This window comes from Lemur catta, chromosome 2, assembly GCF_020740605.2.
Source record: "Lemur catta isolate mLemCat1 chromosome 2, mLemCat1.pri, whole genome shotgun sequence".
NCBI classification, from domain to species: Eukaryota; Metazoa; Chordata; class Mammalia; order Primates; family Lemuridae; genus Lemur; species Lemur catta.
The window spans coordinates 3,352,336-3,370,304 of record NC_059129.1 but is presented as its reverse complement, the minus strand read 5'-3'; the positions used below and the strand labels follow the sequence as shown (position 1 = coordinate 3,370,304).

General features: G+C 51.6%; 2 protein-coding genes across 4 annotated transcripts in view; one reads left to right on the top strand and one right to left on the bottom strand.

Moving 5' to 3' along the window:
- Nucleotides 1-4,371: 4,371 nt before the first annotated feature.
- Nucleotides 4,372-10,230, top strand: NMRAL1 (NmrA like redox sensor 1). Its single transcript, XM_045542473.1, has 5 exons — nt 4,372-4,608; nt 5,677-5,915; nt 7,116-7,365; nt 8,563-8,753; nt 9,958-10,230. Exons 1-5 carry the CDS (start codon nt 4,569-4,571, stop codon nt 10,135-10,137), a joined length of 900 nt encoding a protein of 299 aa, XP_045398429.1. The 5' UTR covers nt 4,372-4,568; the 3' UTR covers nt 10,138-10,230.
- A 2,451-nt stretch (nt 10,231-12,681) lies between these two features.
- Nucleotides 12,682-17,969, bottom strand: part of DNAJA3 (DnaJ heat shock protein family (Hsp40) member A3) — a 28,082-nt gene continuing 22,794 nt past the window's right edge. For 2 of the 3 annotated variants that reach the window (XM_045542469.1, XM_045542470.1), the window contains one exon: nt 12,682-13,946. In XM_045542469.1, the coding sequence (XP_045398425.1) occupies nt 13,924-13,946 (23 nt within the window). In that variant the 3' untranslated portion in view covers nt 12,682-13,923. Of the gene's footprint in view, nt 13,947-14,541; nt 14,659-17,969 lie in introns of all 3 variants that reach the window. The other variant, XM_045542468.1, reaches the window with a different exon arrangement.

Here is a 17,969-nt window from a genome sequence, read left to right as displayed (position 1 = left end):
TGTTGTTGTTGAGACAAGAATCTCTTGCTCTGTTGCCCAGGCTAGAGTGCAGTGGCCTCACCATAGCTCACAGCAACCTCAAACTCCTGGGCTCAAGTGATCCTCCTGCTTCAGCCTCCCAAGGAGCTGGGACTACAGGTGTGCACCACCATGCCCAACTAATTTTTTCTATTTTTAGTGGAGACAGCGTTTCCCTCTTGGTGAGGCTGGTCTTGAACTCCTGAGCTCCAAGGATCCTTCCGCCTCGGCCTCCCAGAGTGCTAGAATTACAAGACATGAGCCACCATGCCAGGCCAGGAGGTCTTCTATCTGTCATATGATGCTATACCAAAATCAGGTTGGAAAGTAAGCCACATTATACTGGATTAATAAAAAACCCATTTAATGAAATTTTATGGTTTGTAAGGTGTGACTCATCAGGCTTTTTAGAAGGGAACTTGGGCAAAAGAAAAAACGGTCAGAGTTCAGTCCTTGGGGGTACAATTTGGCAAGACCTGTTAAAATTTAGAATGGGCATGCTCTCATCCAGCAAGTCCAATTCTGGTAACTATTCTAGGGGAACACTTGCAAGAACCCAAATGGGCACAAACAGGAACAGGAATGTCATTGCAACACAGAAAAGGATATTCCATTTCAGTGAAAACTTTGAAACAACCTAAATGCCCATCAAAAAAGGATGAGGTGAGTGTGGACAGGGGTATATCCATTCAATAGAGCTGTACCACAGTTAAAAACAGAGGAGATTCTGCAATTCTAGAGGCAGTAAAAAAAAAAAAAGAAAAAAAAAAACAGAGTAGACACTGTTTAGGGAGGACATGAAGTAGAGGGGAAGAAAAAACAATTGTAGAAAATACAAAAATAGGCCGGGTGTTGTGTGTGGCTCATGCCTGTAATCCCAGCATTTTGGGAGGCTGACGCAGGAGGATTCCTTGAGTCCAGGAGTTCAATACCAGCCTGGGCAACATAGCAAGACGCCATCTGTACAAAAATAGGAAACAAACAAACAAACAAAACAAAAACAAATGTTGAAGTCTAGTTAATGATGTCCATGCGGAAGTGTTTAAGGGTGAAGGGTATTAGTGTCTGCAACTTACTTTAAAACGCATTAAAAAGTGAGATGTTACCCCCACAATATGCTGAAATAATAATAATAAAAAAAAGTGAGATGTTGATGAATGGGCAGATGAATAAATAGGTATCTTATAAAGCAAACATAGGAAAATGTTAAAAATTAAAGAACCTGGGTGGTAAGTATATGGGTGTTCATTATACAGATCTTTCAACTTTTATGTCTGTTTTACAAATTTTCATAATAAAATTTTGCTGAAATATATTCAGTATGATCACTTCTAACTATAAAATGTTATTTTTCTACATGTTCATGTTTAGATATGTAATGCATCCAAAAGCTGGGAAGGTTTACACTCTAGAATGACAGAAGGAATTTCCCTTGTGCCTTATCTGCACCATTTAAAATTTTCGTGAGAATGCATAAATGCATTCTGTATTACTTGGCTATGAAAACCAAATAAAAAATGAATTTTAAGAAAGAGGTAGCAGGGGCCGGGCATGGTGGCTCATACCTGTAATCCTAGCACTCTGGGAGGCCGAGGTGGATCGCTTGAGGTCAGGAGTTTGAGACTAGCCTCAGCAACAGCGAGACCCTATCTCTACTAAAAACAGAGAGAAATTAGGCAGACAACTAAAAATAGAAAAAATTAGCCGGGCATGGTGGCACGCGCCTATAGTCCCACCTACTGGGGAGGCTGAGGCAGGAGCAAGACTGTCTCAAAAAAAAAAATAAATAAATAGAAAGAGGTAGCAGGAAGTACAAAATGCACTCCCCCTCCGTCACCCCACACACACAAAAAATTGAATTGAACTGACTGGTACTGATTGGAGGAGGGGCAGCTGTGAAGTAGTGTGGGGCTTAGCCTGGGAAGGACACAGGACAGCCCAGTAAAGGTTAGCATCATTAGTGTATGTCCCTGGGCTGGGTAAACTGTCAGGTGCTTTATAGGAAGTACTTTATCACATTCAAAGTCCCACAGAAAGTGCTGAGTCACTGATGAGTGCACCAGTCAGTAGCCAAATCTCTGCTCTCAGGCCTCAGGCAGGTACAGGGTTGTGGGCTGGGCTGGGCTGGGCTTCAGGGAGACAAGGCTCTTGGCTCCAGGCTGCCAAAGGCTTAGCTCATTTCACAACATCTCCCAGGCCCCAGCACGACTGGCTGGAAACATAGGAGAGAGATGCCATTCCTTGCAACTCATGGCCTTTGCTGATTTCCAAGCTGCAGGTTCAGGAGGCCAAAGGCACTGGAATTACCCTGACCTTGGGAGGCTACTCTCAACTAAACCTGGGCAGCAGGGCCAGCTCCAAGGGCATGAAACCCCATGCAGTTGCGCAGGGTCCCATGCTCAGAAAGGTCCCGTGCTTAGAAGGGATCATGCTTGGTTAATGCTCTGTTGTTGCTGTCTGAAGATGCTTAATAATTTTTTCTTTTCTTTTTTTTTTTTTAAGTAGAAACGGGGTCTTGCTCTTGCTCAGGCTGGTCTCGAACTCCTGACCTCAAGCAATCCTCTCACCTCGGCCTCCCAGTGTGCTAGGATTACAGGCTTGAGCCACTGCCCGGGACAAATTCTTAACAATTTTTTAACAAGGGGCCTCGAGTTTTCATTTTGCACTAGTCCTGCTGGGTACCTTCCTGTTTGGCTCTATTTCATTAAAGCAAGGATCTCTTGATTTTGTGGTTTAACGCTATACAACTGAAGAAAAACTTCATTTTTATCAGAGTAATATGTGCTTGGGTTCCATATAGTAGGCATTTATTGAGTCCCTACTACGTGCTGAACATTGTGCTAGGAGGGAGAGAGAGACAGAGAAGGCAAGCTCTAAGGAAGCCCTTGGTCTAATATGGTAGATAGACAATTCTGCCAGTGATGTAGACAGATGGGAGTGGAATGGGAGTAGTTAGCCCAGCCTAGGGGGCCAGGAGGGCTTCCTGGAGGAGGTGATGGTTAAGGAATGAGCAGGAATTAGTCCTATTAAAAATGTTGTGAGGATATTCCAGGCAAACTGCAGTAGTCCCAGCAAAGGCATAACTAACAGTATGGTATGCTGGAGACTACAAGAGATTTATGCGGAATAAATACACAAACAATATCTTCACTTGTAAATATAAACACAAGTAAACACCAATGTGTATTTATTAAAATAATAAACATGCATTTTATAATAAATAGAGATCAGTATTTTACATAAATAAGAAACACATAACCTTGTGAGTTATCCCGACCACTAGATTATAAGGTCAGGAAAAGAGCAAGGTTTTAGTTTGATTTCCACTGTAACTGCAGTGACTCCTCGTCATTTAGACAGTCAATTGGCAAATGTTTGAGTGTCTACTTTGCTACAGGTACTATTTTAGGCGCTAGGAATCAGCAGTGAACAGGAAGCACTCACTCAGGAGAAGCTGACATTCCTGGGGGTGGATGGGGGTCAATACCATGTTACAGCAAGTGTTACAGCGGGTGGTCCCGAGGACAAACCGAGCAGCACACGGAGAGTCGGAGAATCAAGGTTTATTCGCCAGTGGGCTCAGAAGGGTCTCGCCACCAAATTCTGAGCCCCGTCTACCTGATTTTTCCCACTTTTATTAAGTTGGGGTGGTCCGAGGGGTGGGGGTCTCAGGTGGCTAAGGTAATGGTTAGTTGATGTGTCAGGTAATAGTTTTATGTTGATGCGCCAGGTAATAGGTATTATGCTCATGCGGGTCTTCCCTGAGGAGTGGGGGTCTCAGGTGGCTGACGCGCCAAGTAATAGATGGGGGTTTTCCTTATCACCCATACGTTTTGGGATGAATGAATGAGCAAGTGAACGCTCCCACACAGTCAGCAGTAAGTCTGCAGGAGAGGGCTCACAGGGTCATATTTGAGTTTTAGTTGAACAGACAAAAAATCTCACATTTCTGTTGAAAACAATTCAAACGCGTTCGAGTAGCAGCACCTTCAAAAGCGAGTCAGGCATAGAACTCCAACCCACAAGGCCTCAGAGGGGAAGACTCAGCGACAAAGATTTAGTCATCTGTAGGTGACACCCAATTCCGATGTTCGTGCAAGATAAAGGGGTCCCTTGTCCCCTCCTCCCCGGCGTCGCCCGCGGCAGGCCGCCCAGAGCGTCCCCAGCCCGCGCACCCGGCTCAGGCCCGCTCCGCACGGACTCCTTCCGCGGGCGCCCGCGGCGACCCCCGCACCGGAAGCGGGTCCGGAGGGCGGGGCGGGGCGGACCTTCGGGCCCTGGGGCGGGGCTGCAGCGCGGAGTCCGGCCACCGCCGCGCGCTCCGGGGCGGCAGTCGCAGGAGCTCCGCCAGCCGTGGGTGCTTCGCCGCGGGGCGGCGCGCTGGTCGCCCTGTCCTGCGCGGTGGGCTCGGCCGCAGATCGCCCGGCCGCGGCGAGGCCCGGGCCAAGTGGTCCCGCCGAGCGGCGGAGGGGTGAGCTTCGCACCGGGGAGGTCCTGGGGGCCGCGGGACCCCGAGGTCGCGGACGGCCGCCTCCGCCCCGCCTGCGCCCATGGCGGACAGGAAGCTGGTGGTGGTGTTCGGAGCCACAGGTGCGCGGGGTCCGCAGGGCGGGCTGCGGGCGCCGGGACCCCCACCGGGGCGGGGCCTGGCCGCAGGATCAGGGCGCGGGTCGATTTGGAGGGTTTTGGGGGGAATTTTTTGGTTTTGAGACCCGAGTTTCGCTCTGGCGCCCCGGGTAGACTGTAGTGGCGTCATCTTAGCTCATTGCAGCCTCCAACTCCTGGGCTCAAGCGATCCTCCTCCCCCTGCCTCCCGAGTAGCTGGGACTATACAGGCCTGTGCCACAGTGCTCCGCTAATTTTTCTTTTTCAGTAGAGACGGGGTCTCTCTGTTGCTCAGGCTGATCTCTAGCTCCTGGCCTCAAGCAATCCTCTTGCCCCGGCCTCCCACAGTGCTGGGATTACAGGCGTGAGCCACTGCACCTGGCTGGATTGAATTCTTAAAAAATTAATTACTTTAACTTCTTGGAATAGGAATACTTGAACATGGTACCAGAAATAAATCTCCTTCCCACTCACCCTGCCACCCCATCCATCACTGTTAGCAAGTTTCTTGTATCCCACCAGAGTAGCTATATAGATAGATGGATATTTTTTTCAGATGGTAGAATATTATTTGGCCTCATCTATTTTTTGTTTCTATATATATATTATATAGCAGTTTTATTAAAATATAATTCACATACTATAAGTGCACTTACTGGTTTCTTTTTTTCTTTTTTTGTTTTTTTTTTTTTGGTAAATTCCAGGCAGCTTGCAAATATTGGTTTCTAGTATATTTGCAGAGTTGTGCTGCCACCACCACAATCAGTTTTAGAACATTTTATCCCAAAAAGAAACCCTTTACCCATTAACTGTTACTCCTCATTCTCATCCTTGCAGCCAAGCCCTGGAAAGCACCAATCTACTTTTGCTATCTATGGATTTGCCCATTCTGGACGTTTCTAGTCCTTTGCTGTACAGTAATGAGCACCCGTGTAGTTACATCTCTTCACATACGTGCAGATATCTGGGGCCTCCTTCCACACCCTGGAGGGCTTTACCCTTCAGTGGGACTCGCGCAGGTTTCACCAGGGATGTCTTTCTGACTCTTCGCAGGTGCCCAGGGTGGCTCAGTGGCCCGCACACTCCTGGAAGATGGGACATTCAGGGTTCGAGTGGTGACCCGGGACCCTGGGCAGAAGGCAGCAAAGGAGCTGAGGCTGCAAGGTGCAGAAGTAGTGCAGGGAGACCAGGATGACCAGGCCAGCATGGAGCTGGCCCTGACTGGGGCTTACGCCACCTTCATCGTGACCAACTACTGGGAGAATTGCAGCCAGGAGCAGGAGGTCAAGCAGGTGAGGGCAGGTGCGAGGGCGTGGGAGGCCTGGCCCAGTAGCAGGGCATCGTAGCAGGACTGGGGCACGTCAGCACTGGCAGGGAGCCCGGGGGAGTCCTGCCCTCCGAGTGAGCAGAGCCTGGTGCTGATACTTCCTGCTCCAGTCTGTGGGACTGCAGGCCTCTCTTCCCATTTCCATCCTAGGCTGTGAGGAGGGTGGAAGCTGCTGCGTCCTTACCTAATGACCTCTTTTTCTTTTTGAGATATTATTCATTCACCCTTTTAAAGTATACAATTTAGTAGTTTTTAGCATATTCACAAAGTTGTGCAACTACCGCTTCTCTCTAATTCTAAAACATTTTCATCCCTCGAAAAGAAACCGTGTATTCATTAGCAGTCACTTCCTATCCCCCCACCCTACCCCAGGCAATCTACTTTTCTACTTTACGTCATCCAATGACTTTTTACACTTTCTATAAAACCAACTTCTTCTTTTTGTTTTTTGAGACAGAGTGCACTGTTACCCAGGCTAGAGTTCTGTGGCATCAGCCTAGCTCACAGCAACCTCAAATTCCAGGGCTCAAGCAATCCTCCTGCCTCAGCCTCCTGAGTAGCTAGAACTACAGGCACATGCCACCATGGCCAGCTAATTTTTCTCTTTTTAGTAGAGATATGGTCTTGCTCTTGCTCAGGCTGCTTTGGAACTCCTGGGCTCCAGCAATCCTCCAGCTTTGGCCCCTCAGAGTGCTAGGATTATAGGCATGAGCCACAGTGACTGGCCAGGATAGTTCAATCATTTGTCCTGGTTCACACAGCTAGTATGCTGCAGAGACTGCTTGGAACCTAAGCAGCCTCTGACTCCCAGGGCTCTCAAGGAAGACAGACGAGCTCCCTGGGCAGGATGCTCTCAGAGCAGCAGAGATGGGACGTGTGCACCATCACATGGGCCTCCATGCAGGCCCTCCCCCGCAGCAGGCCTGCCCAGCCTCCCATATTGCACATGGTGGGCTGCAGTCTAGCATGAGCCAAATGTTGTGGAGAGTCTGGGTGGTAGAAGGCTTCCAGTTCCGTGTCAGCAGGTGTGGTACCCTGTGTGAACATCATTGCAGAAGACCGGGCCTCCTAGGGGTGAGTGGGGTCTGGCTCTCAGCCTCAGGCGGTGACTGGGGACACACCTCCTTCCTCTTAGCCCCATGTTCTCTGCTTTCTTGCCCACCAGGGAAAGCTGCTGGCTGATCTGGCCAAGCGCCTGGGCCTCCGCTACGTGGTCTACAGTGGCCTGGAGAACATCAAGAAGCTGACGGCGGGGAGACTGGCAGCAGGCCACTTTGACGGCAAAGGGGAGGTGGAGGAATATTTCCGGGACATTGGTGTCCCCATGACCAGTGTGAGGTTGCCCTGCTATTTTGAGAACCTCCTCTCCTACTTCCTGCCCAAGAAAGCCCCAGATGGAAAGAGCTACCTGCTGAGTAAGTGCCCCTCCTCGTGCACAGTGAGGCAGAGTTCTCACCTTGTGATGCTGTAGGTGTAGCAGAAAGCGGGCTCGTCATCACGTGGTTCTGGACACGGGCCTTGGCTCCACCACCTTAGGCCTGGGACTGAGCAAGTCCTGTAACCTCCCTGGACCTTGGCTTCCTATTCTGTGAAATGGGCATAACAGCAACATTTGTGGGGGCAGTGAGATCTCCCAAGATGGTGTGATGTGATGCTCTGTCCATTGGAAAGCGTCACAGAGAGAGCACAGTTGTTGTTACCTTTCGCAGATGAGGAGGAGAGGATTGGGGTAATGCAGTTCAGTTGTACATTTCCCAAAGTAGGAAAGCTCTTCTCAGTGCCTGCTGGCAAATCTATAAATGGGCTGGATGCCCTGGCCCGGGCTTGGAAGGAACTTCACCCAACTTGTGTTCTGCAGGGGATGAGAGCAGGAGGCCAGAGTGGGAGGAGCTGGTGCCTCCAGTTGGCCAGGCCTCACCCTCTGCATGAACCCCGGCTCACTGGGGCACGTCAGCACTGGCAGGGAGCCCAGGGGAGTCCTGCCCTCCGAGTGAGCAGAGACTGGGCCTGATACTTCCTGCTCTAGTCTCTGGGATGGAGCTTCATTCCCTTGAGCTCTCTGGGTGATCTGATGTGGCCCCTTTCTCTAGGTGAGGATGGCAGGACCCAAGCACTCCTGGCACCACACCTGCCTCCTCACCTGCGAAACCAGAACCTGGAAGGAGTCATGCATTCATTCATCCATTCATTATTTAGTGAGCACCTGTCGTGGATGTGCTGCTCTGGGGCAGCCCAAACATCTGGTTAACCAAGATTCCTGTTGATTGAGTTGATATTTGGAGTCTAACCCACAGGTAGATACGCCAGCTTCTAGGAATTCAGGATACGATGGAGCACTGCAGGGCTGGTGCCTCCAGATCAGCAGGACTGTGTGCACCAGCCCTTTGCTGTCCTTTGTCCCTCATCTCAGCCCTGGGCCAGGGGGCAGGTCCAGGTTCCGGGAATGCAGTGGCCCAGCTCAGAGACCCTAAGTGGCCCGCCAAGGGGACAGTGCCCAGATTCCCTCCTGACTCCACTGCTGCCTCTGCACCACCACAGACAGCAAGGCTGACTGGCGGGAAACCAGCTCTGCCCCTGGGACACATGCCAGCTTGTTTCTCTTCACCTCACAGGCTTGCCCACGGGTGATGTTCCCATGGATGGCATGGCTGTGGCCGACCTGGGCCCCGTGGTGCTCAGCCTGCTGAAGACGCCCGAGGAATACATTGGCCAGAACATCGGGCTCAGCACCTGCAGGCACACGGCAGAGGAGTACGCTGCCCTGCTCACCAAGCACACTGGCAAGGCCGTGCACGACGCCAAGGTGCGTGGGCTCCTCCCTTCCCCAGGACTCAGGCAGCCTTGGTCGGGTCCTTCTAACTCCCAGTGGGGCTTTATGGAGCTGTAGGGAAAGAGTGCCGAGGGCTGCCCCACCCTGCTGGGCAAGGTAACTCTAAAGTTAATTGTTAACATTTATGTTGTGCTGTTCTGGGAGCTAAGGGTGACCACAGAGTGAAATTTCTGGTTTAAGTGTTTTGACCAAGTAGAGAGAGAGAAAGGTTTCCAGGAGGAGGGGACGGTGAGAGCCAAGGCAGGGAAGGGCAGGAAGCAGGACCTGCTGGCTCCTCTATGGGGTGTGGTGGGAGGGAGGCCGGAAAGGTGAGCACAGCCCCTGCCCTGTGTGGCCTGGCTGGGTGGGTGGGAGGCCCACTGACTCCCTCTCCCTGCTGACCCTCAGGCTTCGTGTCCCTGCCCCTGGGTGCCTTGTTTCTAATGTCTGTTGTTCTCATTAAGACCTACTCATTAAAATCTGGAAACACCGAGTCATTAAAAGACACCCACAGAGCCCGCCCAGACCCAAGCAGAGCAGTAAGGGGAGGGGCTGCAGGGAGTGGTACGGTGGTCGCACTCCTGGACTCAGACCCCAGCATCAGCCCTCTAGACCCACCAGCATGTGGGCTTGGGCACGTTCCCTGACCCCTTTCTCTGCCTTAGTTTCCTCATTTGTAAAATGGGTGTATTACTGGTATCCCCCTCTTCAGGTCGTTGTGAGGATTAAACGAATTAAGCAGTGTAAAATCTTAACACGATGCTAGCACCTCAAAAACGTGCACTAAATGACCATGTATTAACATTTTTATAAAAGGCCTGAGCCGGGTCATGGCAAATTCAAGGATCTGAGGAGTTAATATTCAGTTCAGTAGGGAAAGCTTTGGTTTTTGAGGAAAGTGATGCAAGCAGAGCTTTGATTTGGAAGGGACTGAGACGTTTTCATCTCATGATCTTGAAAGAACAGTCTTTAAACCGACCTTGAATGTCAGGTAGTTCATGAGAATAGCGGTGTCTGAACTTTCAGCTTTAGTGGAAAGTTTTCAAAAGGCCTTGTAGTGAGAACCTCAGTTGCAACCGAGACACCACAGGCGGCTCCAGGTGTAGCAGGCTGGGAGACCCCGACTAACCCAGCCTACCCCTCCCCCTCCCTGGGGCATGGGAAGATCTGGAACATGACAGGCTGCCTCTACTTCCAGGCCACTCCTGAGGACTACGAGAAGCTTGGCTTCCCCGGGGCCCAGGACCTGGCCAACATGTTCCGTTTCTATGCCCTGAAACCTGACCGCAACATTGAGCTGACCCTGAGACTCAACCCCAAGGCCCAGACACTGGACCAATGGCTGGAGCAGCACAAAGGAGACTTTGCCCAACTGTGACCTGCCCACGTCACAGCCCCGAGCCATGGGATGGGAGGCAAGGTCATCCTTTCTTGTGTTACCAAAAAAAAATAAAGCCATTGTTCTCACAAATGGTTTCCAAAAGAAAAGGGCTCTGTTTCTGGGACTTGGGTCGGGGTGGCAGCTGGGGCACCAACAGCATAACCGTTCCCACAGGAGGCAGCAGGTGGCCGGGGCTGCAGGGATCAGTTGGTGACCGAGAGGAGTGACCTAAACTTGTGTTTAGGCAAATAGTGAAATGGAGCGTTCTGACCTGTTCCCACTATACCTGGAATCCAGGATGGAGAGGAGCCCAGCCACCAGGGGCAACGCCTCTGATGTCCCCCCACACACACCCTTCACCTCCAGAGAGCTCAGAGCTCATAAGGCCACCTACTGTCCGTTCTTTCAGCTGGGGACAGACTCCAGAGGGGGCAGGGAAGACGCAGGCCCACCTCCCTCTCCCTCCTCACCCTCTTGTCTTGGGTGGAGTAGGGCTGGCGCCAGGATGTGGGCAACCTCCAGAACAGGCTGGAAGAAAGAACAAGCAAAGGAGTGTGACAGAGCTGTGGGCCACAGGGCACAGTCACTGGTCTCCGTTGAGCAAAGGGGATGCTGCCTGCAGCAAAGGCCGGGAAGTGAAACCTCGGGAGAAACAGTCTGTCTTGCTCATAGAGAAAAGGGGCAGGGCCCAGAGAGAACGTATCGTTCCCCAAGGTTCCATGGCAGCTCTGAAGTTTAACACGTGTAGGGGTTTGCCCAAGCATTGTCACAACTGTCTTACTAGCCCACCCTGGCCTCGGGACCCTCAGGCACAAAAATTCAATCCATCCATTGATTGAAGCATCTCTTTGACAACTCACCAGCATGCTGGGTCCTATCCAGGGGTCCCCAGCCTATGGTGAGATGTATAATTATTTCATTATATATTACAATGTAACAGTTACAGAAATAAAGTGTACAATAAATGCAATACGCTTGAATCATCCCAAAACCATCACCCCTACCTGCCCGTCAGTGGAAAAATTGTCTTCCATGCAAACAGTCCCTGGTGCCAAAAAGGTTGGGGAGCACTGCTATACACAATGTTCCCAAAAAAGTTATGCTCCCTGCCTTGAGCTTATTTAGTGGGAGAGCCAGATACAAATGCACAATAGTTACAAAGTGACATAAGGGCCACAAAGAACAGGACAATCAGGAGGGATAAAAAAACGGGAAGAGGGACATTTTTAGGACAGGGACAGCTTCCAAGGAGGGGACGAGCAGGCCGAAGCCCCCAGGGTGGGAAGGAGCCTCCCAGGCAGGGTAAGAGGGACAGACTCCAAGTGTGGGCTTCCGAGCCCAGCTGGGTCAGGAAGAGACTAGCAGAGGTCATCTGTGTCCATCCCTAGGTGACGCCTGAGTCCCCCAGGCCTGAGGGTGGGAAACACCCTGCCTGTTGTGACTCCTGTGGCTCTTGGCCCAGCGGCCTAGGGTCAGTACCACGCAGCCTTTTTTTGTATTTTTAGATACATCATCTTGGCCAGGTGTGATGGCTCACGCCTGTAATCCTAGCACTTTGGGAGGCCAAGGTGGGAGGGTGGCTTGAGCCCAGGAGTTTGAGGCTGCAGTGAGCTGTGATCAGGCCCCTGTATCCCAGCCTGGGTGACAGTGTGAGACCCTGTCTCAAAAAAAAATCATCTCACAGCCCAGCCCCAACTCAGAGGCTGGTAACAAACGTTGCACAGCCACCTTCTGACTCCCTGAGGAGTTCAGCATGGCAATAATGGTGTCTCTTTAGCAAGAAAACCCACCTTTATCTTCCGAAGTCTTTCTCCTAACTTCTGCTGTCAGAAGGCAGCACATGAACGGGACTCAGGCTGACCTCTCCAGGAATAAACCTGGATAGGAGACACCGTCCTACCCACACTGTGTCCCCAGGACCTAGAACAGTGCCTGGCCCATGCTGAGTGTCCACAGCAGGCCGGCAACAAATGTCTTATTGATCAAAATACTGGGAAGTATCTGAGATGGGCAGGATGTCACTGCTGAGCCTCTTTCCATCAGCTCTTTCCCCGGTCTCTGTACTGCCTGACCCAGAGAACACCCTTACAGCTCACCCCGCTCAGCCCAGAACACAGGGTGGGTTGAGCTGTGTGCCAGGGCCCCCTCCAGCTGTGCCAGGCAACGAAGCTCTGCTGCGAGCCCAGACTAGTTAAACTGCAGTAAGTAAAAATTTTAATGTATAAAGACACAAAGACTCTGAACTGGAGGGGAAATTATCTAGTAAGGGAGACAGCAATGGCAGACCTGGTGGGGCTGCCCCGCTCCTTTCTCACACGCTCCCAAAGAAAAGGTCAAACCCAAACCCTACAACATCTGAACGTTGTCTCACAGCCGCTCTGGGAACTGGGCAGTGGGAGTCGGCCTGTCAGGGACCCAGACCCCTCAGCCCGCGTGTGTGGATGTGCCCACGTGGATGAGGCCAGCTGACCCTCCAGTAAACCCCGGCCAAGTCACCTGCAGAAGGTCGTCTGAACTCTCTCAAGGAAGAAATGACCACAATTTAGGTTTTAAATATCTTTTTGCAGTAGATAATCTTATTTACATTAATACAGAATCATTTTACATTCTTAAATCAGACACTAATAGATGCTTTATTTTAGTGAATTATAAAGGAAAACAGAAAGGAAACTCTCGAGAAGTGTTCTTCATTGACCTGTCTTACGATAGCTCAAGGATCTTGAAACACAGGGAAATGGCAACGTGCTACCAGAGAGGCTGGGGGAATGGGTATCTTGCTCTGGCTGAACGGTGGGGAACCTTCCACTGCCTAGACTGTGCGTTCCTTTTCTGAACAAACATTTACACGGGAAAAGACAATGATTAGCACTGAATAATCTAAACATCCTTTGGAAAATAGACGTCAGCAGTGTGCATGGGACAACCAAGCCCCAGCTGGCGGCGGTGGCAGGGCTCCGAGTGCCTGCCTCAGGCAGCTGGAGTCTGCCTGGCACAGTGGCCGCAGTGGCCGTGGCTCAGCAGAAGGGCAGGAGGCCCACCACACCTGGCTTAGCGCAATAGAACTCAACAGTCGGGGACAGGCACCATCCTGGATGGGGCAGGAGGGAGGACGGCCGTCCTGACAAGGATCAGCCACCACCCCTGTGGTCAGGAGTGGAACCTCCAGGGACCCTCAGGGCCTTCGTATGTGCCCCCCAGTCCCCCAAGCACCCACTGTGCAGCTGCCTGTTACCTTTGGGAACTAAAAACAAACTCCAAGCAGAACGACTGACGCCTTGGCAGAACCTGTCAGGGGAGGATGGCGCTGGTGGGGCCTGGGGGCCCCAGGTTCCCGGTGAAGACAATCTGTCAGCAAGGACCCATCCTGGAACCTCCTGGAGGTTTGCTGACAGGAAAGTAATCACTTCATGACTCGGTACAGCTTAAGGCTTCATTTTTAAGCTGTAAGCATGGCCTTTAATTCTTTAACTAAGATCTCCATCACATTCGATTCCAAATTAGACTTTGAGCACTGCAGGAGTCCAACTGTCTTACTCTGCCTGAGCCGGAAGAGGCTGAGTCACCTACCCGTGGACAGGAAACCTCTGCCAGCCCTCAGGGTGCTGCAGCTTACTGACCAGGGGCTGTCCACTGTGATCTTTCCGGGGAGAGATGTGTTGTCATGTGATTCTGCTGTTGCAAGACAGTCCAGAAGGCTCTGTAGGCGGGAGCTCAGGGCTGCTGTTGTGGATCCTCCTGTCTCCCAGGTACCCTGGCCACACGGAGTGGGTGCTGCTTCCCGGCCTAGTTTCCAGTGGATCGTTTTCCTGGGACAAGGAGACAAATGGTCTCACTTCACTTGACATCCCAACAGAACCAATCCCAGCGGGAGGGCTTCTGTCAATCCCTGGAAAGTAGCTGTGCCCAGAGAGTGAAGAGCCCCAGCCCCCGGGGATGAGCAGAAATGAAAGTGGGTCCCGAGACCCCACCGTGGGCGAGCACGACTCCCGGCAGTGCCCCCAACTCCCCCGCCCGGCGCTGCCCAGGCAGGACAGGCAGCTACGAAGCACACAGGAGTTGAGGAGATCTGAGTTCTAGGCCTGGCTCTGCTACAATTCACCCCTGTGACCGTGGGCAAGGTGGTCCCACCATCGCAGGACGCAGAGCTCCTCGGAGCTGGTGTGAGGAGGGCTGTGAAGCAGCCCCCAGACCTCTCCAGGAAGAGGACACAGCGAAAGGCCGGCCACTGCAGCCTGCTCAGCCCTGTCTACTGCCTGGCTGCCACAGTGCTCTCCCCACGGGCAGAGAGGTCAGGCTGAGTGGAGCCAGATTTGCCACGCCTGACACTGGCACCTCTTCCAGCTCCTCGGGACGGGGGGTGCAATACTGGTAACAGTGAGAGAAGACAGGGATCAGTCCTACCTCGGCTGGGAGATCAGGAGGTAAACATTTTCTTAAGTTTGGAAAGGAATCCCTCCTTGTCCTCCCCAGCCTCACGCCTAGCCTTGCTTCCTGCGGAGCTATCCGTGGTGCCGCCACCTGGGCACAAACAGCAAAAAGAACTGGGGTCAAGGGCACACACCTCCATGTGTCACACCCTAGGTCCCCGCCTACCCCCGCGGGCTGCCCGAGGGCCTGGCACTCGAGGAGCAACCCAGCGCCACCCCAGAAAGAGGGGCCACTCCCATGTTGGTCAGGGCCGCCTCCCTGGCCAGAGGACTGAGGAGAGCAGGCCGCTCAGAGCCCAAGGGTGTCCCAGCTGCTCTGTGAGTCCTGGACCCAACAGCAGGGAAACAAGAGAGTCGGACGGTGACCAGCTGTCTCTATCTGGACAACAGTAACAAAACATGGCCAAGTGCCTGATGCTTCCCAGGCCAGGCCACACAGTTTACACACATGAGCTACACAATCCTTAGGGTAACCTTACAGGCAAACTTCACAGATAAAACAAAAAACAAAACAATGCAGGCACAGAGGTTAGGTGGTTTATCCAAGGTCACAAAGCCAACAAGTTGGGTGGGAGGCTGAGTTCAGACGCGAGCAGCCTGACCCCAAGCCCAGGCTCTTCACCACTGCGCTCCTGGCTATGAGGAGGTAAATCATGTCCACCAAGAGAAGATCCTATTTCTTTTTTTTTTTTTTTTTAAGACCAACCGACCAGATTGTGCGCTGTGTGTGCACGTGATGTCTCCAGGACACCCGCAAAGGGCTCACTGCCACGCAGAATCCTCTAGGGTGCACACTGCTCATCTGTCTCAACACCAGCAGGCGTCTCCGTTCCTGAGCTAGCTCTCCCCACCTGGGGCACCTAAGCCCAAACGCTCCAGATCAAGGGAAGCTGTTCTGCTGTTTCTTGAAGGCCAAGGCTGAGACTACCTAGGGGAACTTTGCTGCACAAATGTGTATTTTAAAGTTTTGCCAACCACTAGGCAAGGAGGGCAAACCTTTGTTATAATTTAGAATACAGACCTAAACCGAACACTTTAGGCCACATTTTTAATGTGCTCAGAGACCCGTGCCATATACAATGCTTACCAGAGTTAAGAATGGTCACAGTCCCCAAGTCTCAGTCCAAGTAAGACTGCCTTCCTTAGTGAGAGGCCCAAAGTTTGGGGTAACAGGTCCCTAAGAAGGGATGGGCGTAGGGCACAGTCTTCTGGGTACAGCAGAATCAAAGCCTGCTTTGTGTGTCCCCAGGACCTGGGATGATGGCCCGTTCCTCTGGCCTGGCATGCTCTCAGAGCTCAGGTGTGCTCTCAGATATAGAACAGTGCCCCGAGCAAGTGCTGAACGAGATCTGGGCAATCACCAAAGCAGCCAGGGCTGCAGCCGAGCTCCAGGACTCCACAGAAGAGGAGCCAGGCCCTACACAACACCGCCACTGCCCCTCAGGAGCACCCTACCGCCATGAGGTCAGGTGTGCCCTTTCTTCACACCCCCTTCTCTTACATAAAGGCTTAAACAACAGAAATGACTCCCCTAATGCAATAGAAACCAGAAACCAGAAATTCCCATCACTCCTGGGACTCCTGAGACAGGGGCAGCAAGAGTTTTGAATTATGTCCTTGGTAAGCAGATGGTGAATCTCAGTGTGTGCACGGGTGAGTCACACTACGAGAGCTACCACTGACGGAACTTCTGACAGGCACCAAGTACTGTGCCGGAGCTTTACCCCCGTGATCTCATTGAGTTATATAAAAACCCTGGCTGGGCATGGTGGCTCACGCCTGTAATCCTAGCACTCCGGGAGGCCGAGTGGGAGGATCACTTGAGGCCAGGAGTCCAAGACTAGTCTGGGCAATAGTGAGATCCTATTTCTACAAAAGATGAGGAAAAAAACTCAGTCAGGCGTGGTGGCGCATGCCTATAGTCCCAGCTCCTCAGGAGGCTGAGGCAGGAGGATTGTTTGAGCCCAGGAGTTTAAGGTTGCAGTAAGCTATGATGATGGCACTGTATTCTAGCCCCAGCAACAGAGACCCTGTCTCCAAAAAAAGAAAAAACAAACAAAAAAAAACCCTATAAGTAGTACTACTCTTATCTCTAATTTACACATGAGGAAACTGAGGCTCAGAGAAGTAAAGTAATTTGCCTAAGACTCCACAGCTAATAACGGCAGAGCTGGGGCCTGAATCACTTGACATCAGAACCCTAGCTCTTAACTACTGGTCAAGGGGCACAAAAACACTCAGCAACTTCTGTCACCTTCCTCCCCCATCCCTGCTGCCCTTGTCACCCAGAGGGCAAGAAGTGACTTGCACCCCATGGCCATGGATGTACTTGGGCCGCAGTGGCCAAAGTCTGGGGGATCTAGAGCAAGCACCTGGTTAGCTGCTAAGAGCTCAAAGAGCACAAAAACAAAAAGCAAATGAAACACAGATGTACACTCAGAAATTCTTCTCACCTCCTGCCACTAGGAACAGTCTCAGCTCTATTTTAAAGTTGGGTAAAAAGGGTATGGCCTCCTTTAGGAATAAGGTTTACTGGCAGGAACATCAGAGGATATGAAGTACGGACTCTAAAATTCTTTCTTTTCTTTTCCTTTTTTTTTTTCAGGCAGAGTCTTACTCTGTCACCCATGCTAGAGTGCAGTGGCACCTTCAGAGCTCATAGCAACTTCAGACTCCTGGGCTTAAGGATCCTCCTGCATCAGCCTCCCGAATAGCTGGGACTATAGGCACGCACACATGATACCCAGCTAAATTTTCTATTTTTAGTAGAGAAGGGGTCTTGCTCTTGCTCAGGCTGGTCTCGAACTCCTTAGCTCAAGCAATTCTCCCACCTCGGCCTCCCAGAGTACTAGGATTGCACGCGTGAGCCACCACGCCCAGCCCTGAGTCTGAAATTCTAAACCAAATGTTAGCAATCAACTGTGAGCCACTGTACATAGATAATAAAGTCCACAAATGTATCACTTTTCCTCTCTCCCCAACTCCTGATGTCTGAGGACCAGACTGGGGCAGGAGGAAGGATGTGTCCTTACAGGGTGTCCTCAGCACTTAGGTGCCTTCTGGTCCATTAGAGGATACAAACGTGAACACTTTATTTCCAAAGCTTCTTTAAATAGAGCACTTTAAATAAAGTACACACTGTTTGCACTTTAGAATAAACAAGAACTGCCATAAAGAAAGTCCCCTCTAGCTGACAGGGCACTGAACAGCATTTCTGGTCTGCATCTTCGGATGGTGACCACAACAGGAAGGGAAGGGAGCTGCTCGGCCAACCCCAGGCAGAGGCTGAACCAGAAGGTCCCAGACACCCCCTACATCACCTGTGGTCTTCCTGACAAGGGATCACATGCACATCTTTCCCTCAGAGCACTTCCCAGCCCATGTTTAGGAAAATAAATGAAA

What these genes read in the sequence shown, in the direction of transcription:
- NMRAL1 (XM_045542473.1), top strand. Translation starts at nt 4,569, where the DNA reads ATGGCGGACAGGAAGCTGGTGGTGGTGTTCGGAGCCACAG. An exon ending in AGGAGCAGGAGGTCAAGCAG is followed by an intron (nt 5,916 to 7,115) that starts GTGAGGGCAGGT and finishes CTTGCCCACCAG; the next exon opens with GGAAAGCTGCTGGCTGATCT. An exon ending in TGGAAAGAGCTACCTGCTGA is followed by an intron (nt 7,366 to 8,562) that starts GTAAGTGCCCCT and finishes TTCACCTCACAG; the next exon opens with GCTTGCCCACGGGTGATGTT.